Source organism: Ischnura elegans (genome assembly GCF_921293095.1).
Source record: "Ischnura elegans chromosome 13 unlocalized genomic scaffold, ioIscEleg1.1 SUPER_13_unloc_1, whole genome shotgun sequence".
In the NCBI taxonomy this organism is placed as follows: Eukaryota; Metazoa; Arthropoda; class Insecta; order Odonata; family Coenagrionidae; genus Ischnura; species Ischnura elegans.
The window spans coordinates 3139837-3156758 of record NW_025791657.1 but is presented as its reverse complement, the minus strand read 5'-3'; the positions used below and the strand labels follow the sequence as shown (position 1 = coordinate 3156758).

At 38.9% G+C, this 16922-nt stretch overlaps 1 protein-coding gene across 2 annotated transcripts; it reads right to left on the bottom strand.

The window, feature by feature from the left end:
• Positions 1-12078: 12078 nt before the first annotated feature.
• On the bottom strand, positions 12079-15280 carry LOC124172298. 2 transcript variants are annotated; one of them, XR_006868118.1, is made up of 7 exons: positions 14847-15277; positions 14338-14764; positions 14100-14252; positions 13814-13984; positions 13526-13722; positions 13064-13372; positions 12079-12283 (listed from the first exon to the last, which is right to left on the bottom strand). XR_006868118.1 is itself a non-coding variant. In XM_046551735.1 (2 exons), the coding sequence occupies exons 1-2, from the start codon at positions 15199-15201 to the stop codon at positions 14304-14306; spliced, it is 816 nt and encodes a 271-aa protein (XP_046407691.1). In that variant the 5' UTR covers positions 15202-15280; the 3' UTR covers positions 14264-14303. The 2 variants fall into 2 exon arrangements, 1 of the variants encoding a protein (XP_046407691.1); XM_046551735.1 differs by lacking the exons at positions 12079-12283; positions 13064-13372; positions 13526-13722; positions 13814-13984; positions 14100-14252 and having other exon boundaries at positions 14264-14764; positions 14847-15280.
• Positions 15281-16922: the final 1642 nt, after the last annotated feature.

Sequence of the window (16922 nt, the reverse complement as noted above, 5' to 3'; positions counted from 1 at the left end):
TGTTAAAATAAGACATTGCAATATTTCCACTGAGTTTAGCGGAAAACTCAGTGGAAATATTGCAATGTCTTATTTTAAAAACAAAGACTTCTCAAAATCGAGATTGAGGATTCAATTTTTTACAGTTAAGAAAATGAAAAAAATAACTCTTATTCTTACACTTAATTTGCTTCTGCAATTGAAATTTTCGGAGAAGTTGCTTACAAAATGCCAAAATTACTATTTATTCTTTCCTCAACAATGAAGTCTTAGATTAGGAGCTACTGATGTGCAATATGTTTTCAACGTATTTCCAATGTTCTAGAACTCTTGCTATTATTAAAATTTGAACTCTGGAAGATATAATGGGGTGTAATATTTATGCAGAAAGAAAATAAACCTCAAAATCATGTTCAATGCCAAAATTATTTCTATAAAACTGTATTTTAAATAACCCTGATAAATATTGCTATCCTAAAAACTAAAAAAAAACAATCATACAGCAATTATTTATTAGGTCCAAAAGTTCCAGCTGTCTGTCAATAGATGGCTATAGCACCGATTGATGATCGATTTTGACATACGAGAAATATCATGACCATGAACATACACATGGACGCCCATCGAGCCAATGGCAGATGACCCCAAACAATCCGCTTTTAATGCACACGATGCCACTCGTGGTCGTGGTGTCACTACTCGGCAGAAAGCGGTACTAAAAATCTAAAACGGGGGTTTTCAAATGTGGCTTTAAGTCAGCCTGAGGGCGAAATAATTAATTACAGTTATTACGCTTAAAGGAAGCAATGGAGTTAATGCCGTTAATTATCTATTTCGGTAGCAAACGTCTTTTCACCACAGAAAGCTGAAATTCACGTAACGACACATCGAGAAACACTTTGTCTCACTGTAAACAAACTACATGAAATTTCCTAGGAGTAAAAGTGCTAAATATTTGGAACCGACCAGCCACAAATGCATCCTCTAAACTATAACCTGCACCGCCAAGTATCAGTGCAAAATAATGAAATTTCTGAACAGCAGTCAACAAATGCATCATCTGGCCTTCATACATGCTATTAGCAATACTATAACCTGCTCCGTGTAATAATAAAGCGAAATATACTAGAAATCACAACAGCAGCAGTGGTGCAGATTCCATGGGTGCAGAGCCCCTCAAAAATTTGTTAAGGGTGTGAGGAAAAAATGTCAGGCTTGTTGATTTTCCTCAGAGATCAAGATTTGAGTTAGCAGGAATCTAATATTCATCATTTGACTCTTCTAAAATGCTAGAAAACTCACTACTTATAAAATTTCCTTGGATATGATCCCTGGTTTGGGCCCCCCAATATTTTAGATATCCCTGAACAGCAGAGGTGTTACATTACTTACCTTTATACTATTCCATGTACCAATGCTGACACTGGAATTATAATATGTGAACTTCTTAGCACAGGGAAGTGGTAAAATCCATAAAATGTCAACACATTCATGCATTGCTTCATCTCTTAAAAGTTTATCATCACATTCATGAAGCCTAAGTCTGCAAATGATGACTAAAATATCTTGGAACCTGCATCATTCCTGGCACCTATCAAGTAATAACACTGCCAAGCAAAAATCAACACGAAGCCATTTTCTACCCAGATAAGTACGTTAAACATAGATGATGAAACAAACAGGAACCAGTCACTTCAAAAACTACCAATTATCACGAAAAACAATTTGATGTCATTTTCTTCACAGTTATGCATGATGAGTGCCACAGATGAATCTGCAAAAACATTTTAACATCAGTCAAAAGCATAGCAATACAAATGGATGCATATAGAGGGAATACGCACAAAATCACACTATTTCTATCTAAATACCAAACCGGGACAGACTACCATCCTCAAGAAATCTAGTAGAATACTTCAAAAACAATGTAATTCATTGACCTTTGGAAAAGAGTAAAAATCAACTAAGACAATGCCTTTGATACAAATTTACAATGGTGTGACATGCCTTACAGCCTCAAAGTTTTGAACATAATTATTTAAGAAAAATACCATGCAACCAATAATCATTTCAGGTAGTTTTAACAGAGATGCTGAAGCATACAGACAAAGAAAGAGAAATAAAGAAAAAGGGGAATTGCTACACCTTAATGAGTAGCAGATGCTTCAGCTACTAGTAGGAGCCAACAACATATCACAGGGGAGATAGCAACATTACTAAAAAATAAGAGAAATAAAAAAAACAAAGATTTACCTCTTATCAGCTAAATCCATTGATTACTTACCATCTGAAAACAGGCTGTTAATAAGGTATTTATAAAGAAAAGTGCATGACATAGATAAACTTATTCCTCTTCTAAATGTAAAGTTCCTTTTGAGCTCCTTGTCAAGGCTTTTCCTCTCTTGGGATTCATATTTGATCTCACCCTTTTCTAGGTGTAGGGATGTGGCTCCGTATCGCAGTCACATTGTTTCACATGCATTTGTTGTGATAAAGTTTTGTGAGCGCTCGAGTCTCAAGTTCTTATAATTTTTTTAATTTGCAAAAGAATCATCCTTGACATCTACATAATACACCCAGTAGCCTCTACAAGTAATGGATACCGAATTTTATTAAAGACCAAATTCATTAAAATAATGACTGTCTACGTTAACACATTTATTTCTACTAGTAAGCATATTCATTCACTGAGGAAATAAGTCGAGGAAGTGGCAGAGTTTGCATCATGTCCTTTCGGATAATAGGGTGGTTTCCTATTATTTTTTTATTGCCTAAATTGAAACATTATTACTCCTGGAGTACGTGTTTCACTCTTTCAGATTTTGAAATAACAAATTCTATTTTTCGCTATTAATTAGTAGTGAAAATTTGCAAGCACACAAAAACGAGACGGCTAAGTATGAATACTGGGAAAAGACCTTGGGGCGAGGATATTGTGCGCCGCTGCGATGCTGATCTAGCAGGTAGCAGAGTACTCAGCTAGCAGGTGGCGCTTGCCTTAAATAAGGATTATTGCTACCCTATCAAATGAAGGAAATTTATCCACCATAGGGTGTTTTAATAGGAGATCATTAAGATATGTTTCCCTGAGGTCTGTGCCTCATGCATGCATTGGTGATCTCAGACGATGTAAAACTCCTATCTACTCATATAGAAACTAGGACCCTGTGACATCATGTGGAGTGGCATCGCATGGGCACCAATCTAACCTTTTTCAAATGCAATTTAAATTGCCCATTGCCATTCGTGTAGCTAGGAATTCTAATCCAAATAGTTTGTATATTATAATGGTTGGCAACGAATCCCAATCAATGCCTTTTGTTTTCTTTGATGAAGGAAACTACACTATTACTGTTGATTTTCAGTTGATAAATATTCCTACTTATATAAACCAAATTCACACCAAACAATCAGACACACTCTTCGTTAAATTCATTTTCATAACCCTAAATTAATTAGATAAAATTGGAATTAGATAGATAATCATACTTTTCAAGTTTTCCAGTACTTGATAACATAATAATGCAAGAGGTTACATTTATGAAAGCACAAACGCTATGCCAACAGTGGGTATGTGAACCAAAAATAGCTATAAGGACCAGGTGGAAATTCTACCATTCTAGATCGAAGAAAAGACATCAAAGTAAAATCACGGATTAGCCTGAATTAGAAGTTTGAAGACATAAATGACCATTATTTCAGTCATCATTGTACAATTATTTACTGTATGTTATATATGAATACATGTATTATTAATTGTAAGTTAATTAGTTTCAAGAGTTCATTTACTAATATATTTCTGCCTATTTCAACTCTGGCAAAGAATCTGTTTAGTAACTAATGCGTCAACGTAGAAAGTCATAAAAATTCGAAAATTAAACTTTCATGATTAAACTGTCTTTATATTTATCTTTATAACTGCCTTTGAATTTAAACTGCCATTTTGTATATAACTTAATTTTTATTCATGACGTGCCGTATACAATGTATGTACAATACTTGTCGTCTGGCAAATAAATAAATTATTATTATTATTATTATGAGTCATCTGCATATGGTATGTTATTATAGGAATGGATCTTTTATAAAATGACAAGATTATGATTCCATAGGATTTGAACCCTCCATGAACTGCACAACACCTAATGTGCACAGAATAGACCTGATCCGCTACGGAGCCACCTTTGAGTGGAGCAAAAATGATGAGTCTAGGGATGAACCTAAAGAGAGGAAAAAGCATTGGAACTCATCGCTGATTGGTGCTGGGAAGGCATAAGATGCAGGATGCTTAAAGAGTCAACCTTACAAGTTGTTACTGACCAGACTACATCACTTAAGTGGGGATATTGGGTGTGAAGATATTAATGGAAACGATAGCACATCTCATGACGATGCAGGAATGAATAGCAAGGAGTGCCTATGGGTGTCACATGTCCAAAAATGAATAGGTCAAACCTAAAAAAGAAAAATAGATGGTAATTAACGCATTCAAAAAATACCCATTACTATAATCCCAAATTTATCATTACTTGCAGTAAAAAGGCCATCAGCCATAGTCTGAAGTGATATCTTTTCCTATGACAAAGGAGCTTAGTTTAACTTCATATATTTCACATAGACGTCTTTGGACTTGACGAAACATGACGAAGGAAGATGAATATAAAGGAGTCCATGTTGAGTAGCAAACATCCCCAATTCCACTGTTCACATCTAAAAAATAAATATACATGGTAATGCAGGCATTGAAAAAAACACACTCATTAATAACCACTAATATGAGTACTTACGGGATGAAGGACCAGCGTTATGGGCTGAAGCAAAGTGACCACCTTTTCAATATCAAAGGATCTTAGTTTGACTTCAGATATTCCACATAGACGTCTTTGGACTTGACGAAACATGACGAAGGAAGAAGAATATAAAAGAGTCCACATTGAGTATAGTCGAGGAAAGATACGCGAAAAAAGGCCATAATAAAGAAATTTTTGCGTCCTGGACGGATCGGAATGCGGTTTTTTGCATTCGCTTGCAAAAATTATTTGTAAAAAAGTTACCATAGTTTCATTTGGGAGAAACCTTTAGTTGCATTGTTGCAGGCCGAAATGCACTCGGAAAATGCAATTTCTGAGACGCCCTTTGGAAAACGTAATAACTTTGTAGAAAAGAGTCAGAACTGGCCCGGAACGGGTACTCGGGGGTTTTTGAGGTCGCTGATCACGATTATGATGTTCAAATTGACACCCGGACCACCTGGGGCTCAGGAACACCGTCGAACGTCATCTCCGTGGAACTGTCCCAGAGTTCATGCGGGAAAGGAAAAACAAGCGGCATCCGGGGGTTTTTTGGGTCGCTGAATTCAAATATGGCATCGGCGAACCTCCCCCGGACACCTGGTGCACCAGAACCTGGACCTGGACGTCATCCCAAAGAACTTTCTTGACAATATCGACAAAAACAACCCGAAAATTATCGGAAATTCTAGCGGGCAAGGAAAGAAACTCGGCGCCCGGGGGTTTTTCGGGTGGCTGCATTCAAATATGGCATCGGCGAACACCCCCGGACACCTGGTGCACCGTATCCTGGACCTGAACGTCTTCTCCGTAGGTTTTCCAAACAAAATCGAAAAAGGTGAACCGAAAATCGTTGAGGGGGCTTCAAAAACGATCCCCCGAGCACCTGGTGCACCGCAACCCAGACCTGAACGTCTTCTCCGTGGGTTCTCCAAACAAAATCGAAAAGGGTGAACCGAAAATTGTTAAGGGGGCTTTTTAGGGCGCTGGAGCGTAATTTAACGTCAAGAACGATTCCCCTACCACCTGGTGCACCCAAACTTTTATTCCGACACCGATGTCATTTCCATTAATGTCAAACAGACCGACGTCGATACTGCAATAAGTGGGTGAAATTGTTGATTCAAGGTCAATTATCTATCCTGGAAAGGAATAGAATGAATAACAAGTCGATGTTTGTGTAATTGACTTTGAAAAACTTTTTATTCGTCTCAAATGAAAAACAATCCAACAGTAACTCCACCAAACCTCCTTCATTCATAACTTCAATTTTTAAATACATATCTCAATAGCTAAATATCAAATTCTCCGTCGAGTGACAAATTGTTAGGGTGTTCATTTTCTTTGTCATCGTTCTTATCTAAGGTCTCGTTCTCTGCCACAATAATGTCTTCAATTGAATATCGATCAGTATTGGAGCAAGTAGCACCTTCACAAATTTTACAGGCGACATTGCAAGGGAGACCGTGCTTCCTGCAACTACAGTTCATCAGGTTACAATTTCCTGCGCATCCACAGAATATTAGTTCCATAATATTCTGAGGTGCAGGTTTTGCTATCATTTTGACAGGGACCAGTGTGTTGCCTTCTTTTTTCCATCCCCATTCTGTTGGGTTCATGGTTACCTGAGCTCCGTGCAGCCAATCTTGCACTTGAAAATAGACCCTCTTCAGATGTTGCTGAATGGCGTCCACTGTGGGAAGAATTTTCCCTAAATTAACTCTCCCCTTGACAGCAGTTTTTTTATACATTTGAATTCTGTACTTCTCTAGTAACTGGTCCCATTTTAGCTTGTTCTCATCAGGAACATTGGGCTTCCTAAATGACAGTGGAGCACCATACATTGCCAGGATTAGCTGCGCCCCATTTTCAAAAATTTCTTGGCTTGACACACCAGCTTTCTTAAATATCGCAGCATGAGCTTCAAGGTCTGGGAAATCCTGGAAGGTATTGAAAAATTTTGTTTTGCCCTGGTAGTACGTTGCTGATACAGTATCGCACCCCGTTATTGCATGGAGCAACAAAATATTACGGGTTTGTTGGGTTTGATGGATATTGTCCGTTGATATGTTCTCTTGTTTCAAGATACTGAATATTTTCCGGTTAAACTTGTCTTTATTGGTAATATATCCTGATATTTATTTTGGAAAGATCACAATTTATAAATGGAGTGCTGGAAATTATCCTTGACTGATGTATATGTACCAAATATCACTTGATCAGACTGGTATCAGACTCATACATATCACTTATATGCACCAAAAATGTCACTCACAGAACTATTTGTGCACCAAATATCACTTGATCAGACTGGTATCAGACTGATATATATCACTTATATGCACCAAAAATATCACTCACAGAACTATTTGTATAAACGTATCTCATGGCAACAGCCTCAAAAAATATCAAGAAAATAAACACGTGTTTCTTCGTCATTCTTACAGGAATGGATGAAATTTTTCGAGTGCCCCACGGGGAGTTACGCATGGGTGAATGTATGATATTATAAGATGATTTTACAGAGTTTTTTGCGATTGTATCTGTGAAATCCTCGGAGAAGACGTTCAGGTCCAGGATACGGTGCACCAGGTGTCCGGGGGTGTTCGCCGATGCCATATTTGAATGCAGCCACCCGAAAAACCCCCGGGCGCCGAGTTTCTTTCCTTGCCCGCTAGAATTTCCGATAATTTTCGGGTTGTTTTTGTCGATATTGTCAAGAAAGTTCTTTGGGATGACGTCCAGGTCCAGGTTCTGGTGCACCAGGTGTCCGGGGGAGGTTCGCCGATGCCATATTTGAATTCAGCGACCCAAAAAACCCCCGGATGCCGCTTGTTTTTCCTTTCCCGCATGAACTCTGGGACAGTTCCACGGAGATGACGTTTGACGGTGTTCCTGAGCCCCAGGTGGTCCGGGTGTCAATTTGAACATCATAATCGTGATCAGCGACCTCAAAAACCCCCGAGTACCCGTTCCGGGCCAGTTCTGACTCTTTTCTACAAAGTTATTACGTTTTCCAAAGGGCGTCTCAGAAATTGCATTTTCCGAGTGCATTTCGGCCTGCAACAATGCAACTAAAGGTTTCTCCCAAATGAAACTATGGTAACTTTTTTACAAATAATTTTTGCAAGCGAATGCAAAAAACCGCATTCCGATCCGTCCAGGACGCAAAAATTTCTTTATTTTTGCGTATCTTTCCTCGACTAGTAGCAAACATCCCCGATTTGATTGTTCACATCTAAAAAATAAATATACATGGAAATGAGGGCATTGAAAAAAACACTCATTAATAACCACTTATATGAGTACTTACAGGATGAAGGACATCCGTCATGGGCTGTAGCTAAGTGACCACCCTTTCAATACCAAAGGAGCTTAGTGTGACTTCAGAAGTTGCACTCAGAAGTCTTTGGACATAGCATGGCAAAGAAAGATGAATGGGAGAGTCCATGATGAGTAGCATATGACCAGATTTCGATTGATAAGATCTAAAAAACAAAGACACATGGTAATGCAGGCATTGAAAAAAACACAAATACCTATTAATAACCACTAATATGAGTACTTACGGGATGAAGGACCTGCGTTATGGGCTGAAGCTAAGTGACCACCTTTTCAATATCAAAGGATCTTAGTTTGACTTCAGATATTTCACATAGACGTCTTTGGACTTGACGAAACATGACGAAGGAAGACGAATATAAAAGAGTCCACATTGAGTAGCAAACATCCCCGATTCGATTGTTCACATCTAAAAAACAAATATACATGGTAATGCAGGCATTGAAAAAACACACTCATTAATAACCACTAACATGAGTACTTACGGGATGAAGGACCTGCATTATGGGCTGAAGCTAAGTGACCACCTTTTCAATATCAAAGGAGCTTAGTGTGACTTCATATATTTCACATAGACGTCTTTGGACTTGACGAAACATGACGAAGGAAGATGAATATAAAGGAGTCCATGTTGAGTAGCAAACATCCCCAATTCCATTGTTCACATCTAAAAAATAAATATACATGGTAATGCAGAGATGGGAGAGTTAATGCATGAATGGGAGAGTTATTATAGGAATGGATCTTTTATAAAATGACAAGATTATGATTCCATAGGATTTGAACCCTCAATGAACTGCACAACACCTCATGTGCACAGAATAGACCTGATCTGCTACGGAGCCACCTTTGAGTGGAGCAAAAATGATGAGTCTAGGGATGAACCTAAAGAGAGGAAAAAGCATTGGAACTCATCGCTGATTGGTGCTGGGAAGGCATACGATGCAGGATGCTTAATGAGTCAGCCTTCCAAGTTGTTACTGACCAGACTACATCACTTAAGTGGGGATATTGGGTGTGAAGATATTAATGGAAACAATAGCACATCTCATGACGATGCAGGAATGAATAGCAAGGAGTGCCTATGGGTGTCACATGTCCAAAAATGAATAGGTCAAACCTAAAAAAGAAAAATAGATGGTAATTAACGCATTCAAAAAATACCCATCACTATAATCCAAAATTTATCAGTACTTGCAGAAAAAGGCCATCAGCCATAGTCTGAAGTGATATCTTTTCCTATGACAAAGGAGCTTAGTTTAACTTCAGATATTTCACATAGACGTCTTTGGACTTGACGAAACATGACGAAGGAAGATGAATATAAAGGAGTCCATGTTGAGTAGCAAACATCCCCAATTCGATTGTTCACATCTAAACAATAAATATACATGGTAATGCAGGCATTGAAAAAAACACACTCATTAATAACCACTAATATGAGTACTTACGGGATGAGGGACCTGCGTTATGGGCTGAAGCTAAGCGACCACCTTTTCAATATCAAAGGATCTTAGTTTGACTTCAGATATTCCACATAGACGTCTTTGGACTTGACGAAACATGACGAAGGAAGATGAATATAAAAGAGTCCACATTGAGTAGCAAACATCCCCGATTTGATTGTTCACATCTAAAAAATAAATATACATGGAAATGCAGGCATTGAAAAAAACACTCATTAATAACCACTTATATGAGTACTTACGGGATGAAGGACATCTGTCATGGGCTGAAGCTAAGTGACCACCCTTTCAATACCAAAGGAGCTTAGTGTGACTTCAGAAGTTGCACTCAGAAGTCTTTGGACATAGCATGGCAAAGAAAGATGAATGGGAGAGTCCATGATGAGTAGCATATGTCCAGATTTCGATTGATAAGATCTAAAAAACAAAGACACATGGTAATGCAGGCATTGAAAAAAACACAAATACCTATTAATAACCACTAATATGAGTACTTACGGGATGAAGGACCTGCGTTATGGGCTGAAGCTAAGTGACCACCTTTTCAATATCAAAGGATCTTAGTTTGACTTCAGATATTTCACATAGACGTCTTTGGACTTGACGAAACATGACGAAGGAAGACGAATATAAAAGAGTCCACATTGAGTAGCAAACATCCCCGATTCGATTGTTCACATCTAAAAAACAAATATACATGGTAATGCAGGCATTGAAAAAACACACTCATTAATAACCACTAACATGAGTACTTACGGGATGAAGGACCTGCATTATGGGCTGAAGCTAAGTGACCACCTTTTCAATATCAAAGGAGCTTAGTGTGACTTCATATATTTCACATAGACGTCTTTGGACTTGACGAAACATGACGAAGGAAGATGAATATAAAGGAGTCCATGTTGAGTAGCAAACATCCCCAATTCCATTGTTCACATCTAAAAAATAAATATACATGGTAATGCAGAGATGGGAGAGTTAATGCATGAATGGGAGAGTTATTATAGGAATGGATCTTTTATAAAATGACAAGATTATGATTCCATAGGATTTGAACCCTCAATGAACTGCACAACACCTCATGTGCACAGAATAGACCTGATCTGCTACGGAGCCACCTTTGAGTGGAGCAAAAATGATGAGTCTAGGGATGAACCTAAAGAGAGGAAAAAGCATTGGAACTCATCGCTGATCGGAGCTGGGAAGGCATACGATGCAGGATGCTTAATGAGTCAGCCTTCCAAGTTGTTACTGACCAGACTACATCACTTAAGTGGGGATATTGGGTGTGAAGATATTAATGGAAACAATAGCACATCTCATGACGATGCAGGAATGAATAGCAAGGAGTGCCTATGGGTGTCACATGTCCAAAAATGAATAGGTCAAACCTAAAAAAGAAAAATAGATGGTAATTAACGCATTCAAAAAATACCCATCACTATAATCCAAAATTTATCAGTACTTGCAGAAAAAGGCCATCAGCCATAGTCTGAAGTGATATCTTTTCCTATGACAAAGGAGCTTAGTTTAACTTCAGATATTTCACATAGACGTCTTTGGACTTGACGAAACATGACGAAGGAAGATGAATATAAAGGAGTCCATGTTGAGTAGCAAACATCCCCAATTCCATTGTTCACATCTAAACAATAAATATACATGGTAATGCAGGCATTGAAAAAAACACACTCATTAATAACCACTAATATGAGTACTTACGGGATGAGGGACCTGCGTTATGGGCTGAAGCTAAGCGACCACCTTTTCAATATCAAAGGATCTTAGTTTGACTTCAGATATTCCACATAGACGTCTTTGGACTTGACAAAACATGACGAAGGAAGATGAATATAAGAGAGTCCACATTGAGTAGCAAACATCCCCGATTTGATTGTTCACATCTAAAAAATAAATATACATGGAAATGCAGGCATTGAAAAAAACACTCATTAATAACCACTTATATGAGTACTTACGGGATGAAGGACATCCGTCATGGGCTGAAGCTAAGTGACCACCCTTTCAATACCAAAGGAGCTTAGTGTGACTTCAGAAGTTCCACTCAGAAGTCTTTGGACATAGCATGGCAAAGAAAGATGAATGGGAGAGTCCATGATGAGTAGCATATGTCCAGATTTTGATTGATAAGATCTAAAAAACAAAGACACATGGTAATGCAGGCATTGAAAAAATCACACTTACCTATTAATAACCACTAATATGAGTACTTACGGGATGAAGGACCTGCGTTATGGGCTGAAGCTAAGTGACCACCTTTTCAATATCAAAGGATCTTAGTTTGACTTCAGATATTTCACATAGACGTCTTTGGACTTGACGAAACATGACGAAGGAAGACGAATATAAAAGAGTCCACATTGAGTAGCAAACATCCCCGATTCGATTGTTCACATCTAAAAAACAAATATACATGGTAATGCAGGCATTGAAAAAACACACTCATTAATAACCACTAACATGAGTACTTACGGGATGAAGGACCTGCATTATGGGCTGAAGCTAAGTGACCACCTTTTCAATGACAAAGGAGCTTAGTGTGACTTCAGAAGTTCCACTCAGAAGTCTTTGGACAAAGCATGGCGAAGCAAGATGAATGGGAGAGTCCATGATGAGTAGCAGAAGCAAGATGAATATAAACGAGTACATGTTCGGTATTATATCAATGGGATGTACTGATTAAATCTGAAAAAGATAAACAATGGTTATCATGGCATTATGAAATACACTATACACTATCATTAATAACTGCCTTAATACACGAATGTTTATAAATACTTATTGGATAAAGAATTTCATGCATGATCATGAGCTCTAATGAATGTCAGAGAGATTACATAAGGAATCTCTAATGCCTAGTGGTAATTGTCTTGGAGGAGAGTCACAATTAACACTATCACCCAATGCGAGGGCAACAAAGGGTAATGAAGTCAAAAAATAGTCACAAAATGAACATGATCACTACATGATAAAATTAACAGGAGCACTAAGGAATGTCAGAGAGATTACTTAAGGAATCTCTAATTTACATTATAACTTCGCCCTCTTCCTGTTAAGGCATGTCTCTTCCTGTTCTCTGTTGTCATTTTTGTTAGACACACGACATGCAAAGTGCATCCGTGTGGTAATAAAAAAATTTAATATCGCCTCTGTGAGGTTAGCCCTATGGTCCCCACATCCAACTAGAGGTATATTTGATTTCTCCTCAATTTCATTGATGAGTTTAAAAACTGAGTCCACACTCAACCCTTCCCTATTAAAGTGTGGACCAGTAACTTTTTCTAACTCATTTATTAAAAGGAAAAGTGTCTCTGATGCATAGGTTAGGTGGCCCCCATCTTGGTATGCAGTGAATGCTTCCCTTTCACTTATGGTGTTGGTATTTGATACCAACTCCTCCTTGCATCTTTCGCATTTGGTAATTCTAATTGCCTTCCTGGCCACATACCCAGCGAAATAACTTACAATGCCATCAGATGGACACATTGCAGCATAGGTGTGCTCAGCCATTACTGGACTCTTCAAATCTTCCACGGACACACCATTACCAATGATTCTGTCCAAGGCTGACTGGTAAAGAGACCATCTCTCATCTCTAGGTGTTATGTCCGTAAGCCTGAGCAAGGTCTTGAGTACATCCAGGCCTGACACATTGCAGCCTTTGGGTGGCTTCACCAGGCTGTATGTCCCCATTAATCGGAAGGCCTGCACAAATTGCACTGAATCAGTATGATCATTAGCGCCACATGCTGCCCTCATTGTGCTAAAGAACCTCTGCAATGCATAGGAAGAAGAAAACATGCCATTAGTTTCCAAGAGATTTTGACGAGAAAGGTACATTTTAACAACCCTCATGAAGAACGCCTAAATTGCAGTGTGCTTTGTAACTATACATTTGGTAATTGAGTCCTTCGGTGAGGCACTTACTTCTAATGCATCCTGATTCAGACGAGCAGTCATCAAATATTCATAACTGCAGTTTGTGGCAAGGAAATCGTGTATTTCCATTGTGGCCTTCAGGGTTACCTTCAGCCCAAGATATGTGTTCCCAGATAAGAAATGATATTAATTTTACCAGCCTCCAATTGCCACTCCTCAAGGTAATCCAGGAACTTCTCAATAACCTATAAGCAAAAATATTACGTAGTTGTAGGCAAGAACACGGATGAAGATATCATTTCCACACAGACACCTATAACAGGTATACATCCTCACCCTCCAATGCTCTGTGTTCTTTCTCAGAGCTGTCCCTGGAACCCTGGAATTCATCGCCAGGATTAACCCTTTCACCCTCTCAATGACAGCAATTGTGGAATTGCAGTCATGCAGAAGAGGATGATGTGACTTGTATGCCACCATAGCAGCAGCCACATTACGTCCAAAAAACTGTAAATGAAGGAATGGAAAATAAAGACATCACTGTTAGCAAAAAAATTCGTTGAACTTAAATAGTCTGAAATGTTTTAACCCATTAAGATGTTATGGGTACGTAGTCATGTACCTGAAATGCCCTGGCAACATTCATTTTTTGGTATGGCCTAGGGCGAATGTGGTCCTCGGTCAGCTTTGGGCATGCTTTCAAATGGAACCCCTCAGGTTTATCCATTTCGATGACGGCATCCCAATGCCCGATCTTCACAGGCCCATCTGGAGTCTGAAGAGGAAAGTAACAGAAAGGACTTAGAAGAGGCCAAGAATAACTTGGTCATAAATAATGCATGCATGAAAAAAAGCAATACCCAAGAAACATCTCGAGAAATGAAGAATTTCTCATGTTCTTAATGAGATGAGGGAAGTCAGATATGAACCACAGGCGCCTTGACTGACTGCAGGGATGTTCGCAGCTGCAGTTTTCGCCATCGATTCTGAACCTTCTCCACATGCTTCTATTCCATTGGGCTCCATCGCACGTCACTGCATCCACATAAAAGTTGGCTTGTTCCACCAACATGATGCCCTCCAAAATTATGTGGTGCAGGACAGTGCTAATGCAGTGGACAATGCATCGAAATGGCTGAAACATAAGCACCAACGCATGATCCCCCCTCTCATTGCGTTGGTGCAGTGGAGTGTAGGCCCCCAAATTGGTGAAACCTTCCAACTTCAATGTTTTCTTATCAAAAGATAAAGCCTTTGAAAGTTTCATTTCATCCACCAGTACAACACCTAGAGTTTAAGAAAAACAGAATTACCAAAATGACAGAAAGGTTAATATATAATTTCATTTAACTTCAAAGGCAACCCAAACCTCTCCTTTCCTCCGCAGCTAGCCCTTCAGCCTTCTCCTTTAAGCAGTGGAAAATTGCCCCCTGAAATCCGTATGCCCCCTTCACATTACGGATGTACCTACTTAAGGTATTAGCTCCAGGGAGACGAAGGATGTTGTTTTTCCTGAGGTGTTCATATGCTTTGCGACTTTTAATCCTAAGAAGTAGGCACTCATGCACCCAACTGAGTGTATAGCGCCTATTCTTAGGATTTTTTAGCTGAGGTGCAGCAAAGCATGCCCTCACACCTTCTTGCTGGCGCTCTGGAAGGTTAGATATGTTTGCAAGGAGCTGAGACTCCCATGATGAGGAGCATTTCTCCTGTAACTCCTGCATCGTGGCCTTCAAATGGTTTACCTTTAAAGGAGACAAGGTATGGCATCCCACTCCATTACTTTATCAAAAATAATCAAACTAGTACAAGGGGGCCAAAAAAATTACAGTAAGAGTAGTTTTCGCGAAATTGGATTTTGAAATTTTTATGGGAAATTCATTTCCCTTCGCTAGGCGAAGTTTGTCACAGATTCATTTTGTTCACACACTAAATATACTCTACATCCTTTCATCGAAGCAAGTACATTCGTGAAGGAATGGTATAATAATTAAAATGCTAAAATCAATAGGTGTCAAAACCTCATTTTGGTGGTTATTATGGCATGGAATGACCCTATGGTTATTATACATGCTTACCTTGCTGGTCAATCTCCTATTCTTTGCACGGCATATCTTCAAGGAGACCCTTGCGGGACGCCTGGACCCTCTTTCTCCACCATTCCTCTGCTTCCTTCTCCTATCCATTGTTAGCCGCCATGCGACTGTGCAGGCTGGGCTTCTCATTTTTGCCCTTCTGTTCCTCTCACCGGCAGATTTGGCATCAATGGGAACAAAACCCAGGCAGCCAATAGATGTTCTGGCCATTTGAAGAGGAACTCAGTTGTCAATTATGCTATGTATAATACAATATCACAGTGGAGAAATAATCTGAATCCATTAAAAACTTATACAGTGCAACCTCGATATAACGACACCCCACAGTGCACTAATAAACACTCGCTATAGCGAATTGTCACTTTACCGGAGGTGGATCAAATAATAGCCAATATACCTGTTGCGAACAGATATACAGGAACAGGAGTGGTGCGGCGACAGATAAACATCTATCCGATAAACGTAAGCATAAATCCAGGCGAAAGGTGATGTTTTTTTGCATCACTAAATTTCCTTACTCAAATAACGACTAACTACTCAAACAATTTATAAGCGCCGCACTGAATAAAAATCATGCAAAGCATTGTTTCATCAATCATTATATTTATCGAATGACAGTTTACCACATAAATTTGAAACTGAGCACTCCATTAACTTCATTTCTAACAGATCGCTAGCAATTACAGAGGTTAAGGAGTCTTGATGAAAGTCTTCCGGCGGTGAAACCCTCGCTATGGCGAGAGCCAACACCGAAAGGGTCTCGTAAAAACAAATTTATTAACACGCTTATTGTAGGGTCAATTGACGGTTCATCGGCTATCTCTCGTAATAGCGGGGGTGTCGCTATATCCCCTACTCGCTTTAACGAGGTTCCACTGCAATATTCTTTACAGTGAAACATGATTTGATATACATCTATGCAATGGAGATCATCCAGCGATTAGTTGAAGAAAAATTATCTCAACTGAAAACATAGGAAGAAAATGCAGGCAAGTTGGAAATACAAAAAAAGTTTACATTCGGCACCTACGCATAATATCATACAATAATGTATGATTCTACTTCAGTTATGGCCATGAGTAATTTGAAATGATGATATATTGACACCAGACATAATGCAACTAAAATATTCCATGTAACAGAAATGCCTCTCATACCTTTCACTGGTTGGCACTCCAGGACATGCCCTGAGTCCATCTACTGACATGAGCATTGGCCCAATGTCGCCGACATCTGTCACTCTTTCTATCCCTGGAACCATGACTTCCAGACCACGGAATATGAACTGGCGGAAAAGAAGTTATGATTATAAGTTTATCACATATTATTGAAATTAATTGCTTTTTCCT

Excerpts from the sequence above, each read along its gene's own strand:
- LOC124172298 (XM_046551735.1), bottom strand. The coding sequence starts at position 15,201 with ATGCAGGAGTTACAGGAGAAATGCTCCTCATCATGGGAGTCTCAGCTC. Across the intron at positions 14,765-14,846 it reads AGCTGCGGAGGAAAGGAGAG|GTGTTGTACTGGTGGATGAA; the intron begins GTTTGGGTTGCC and ends CTTAAACTCTAG.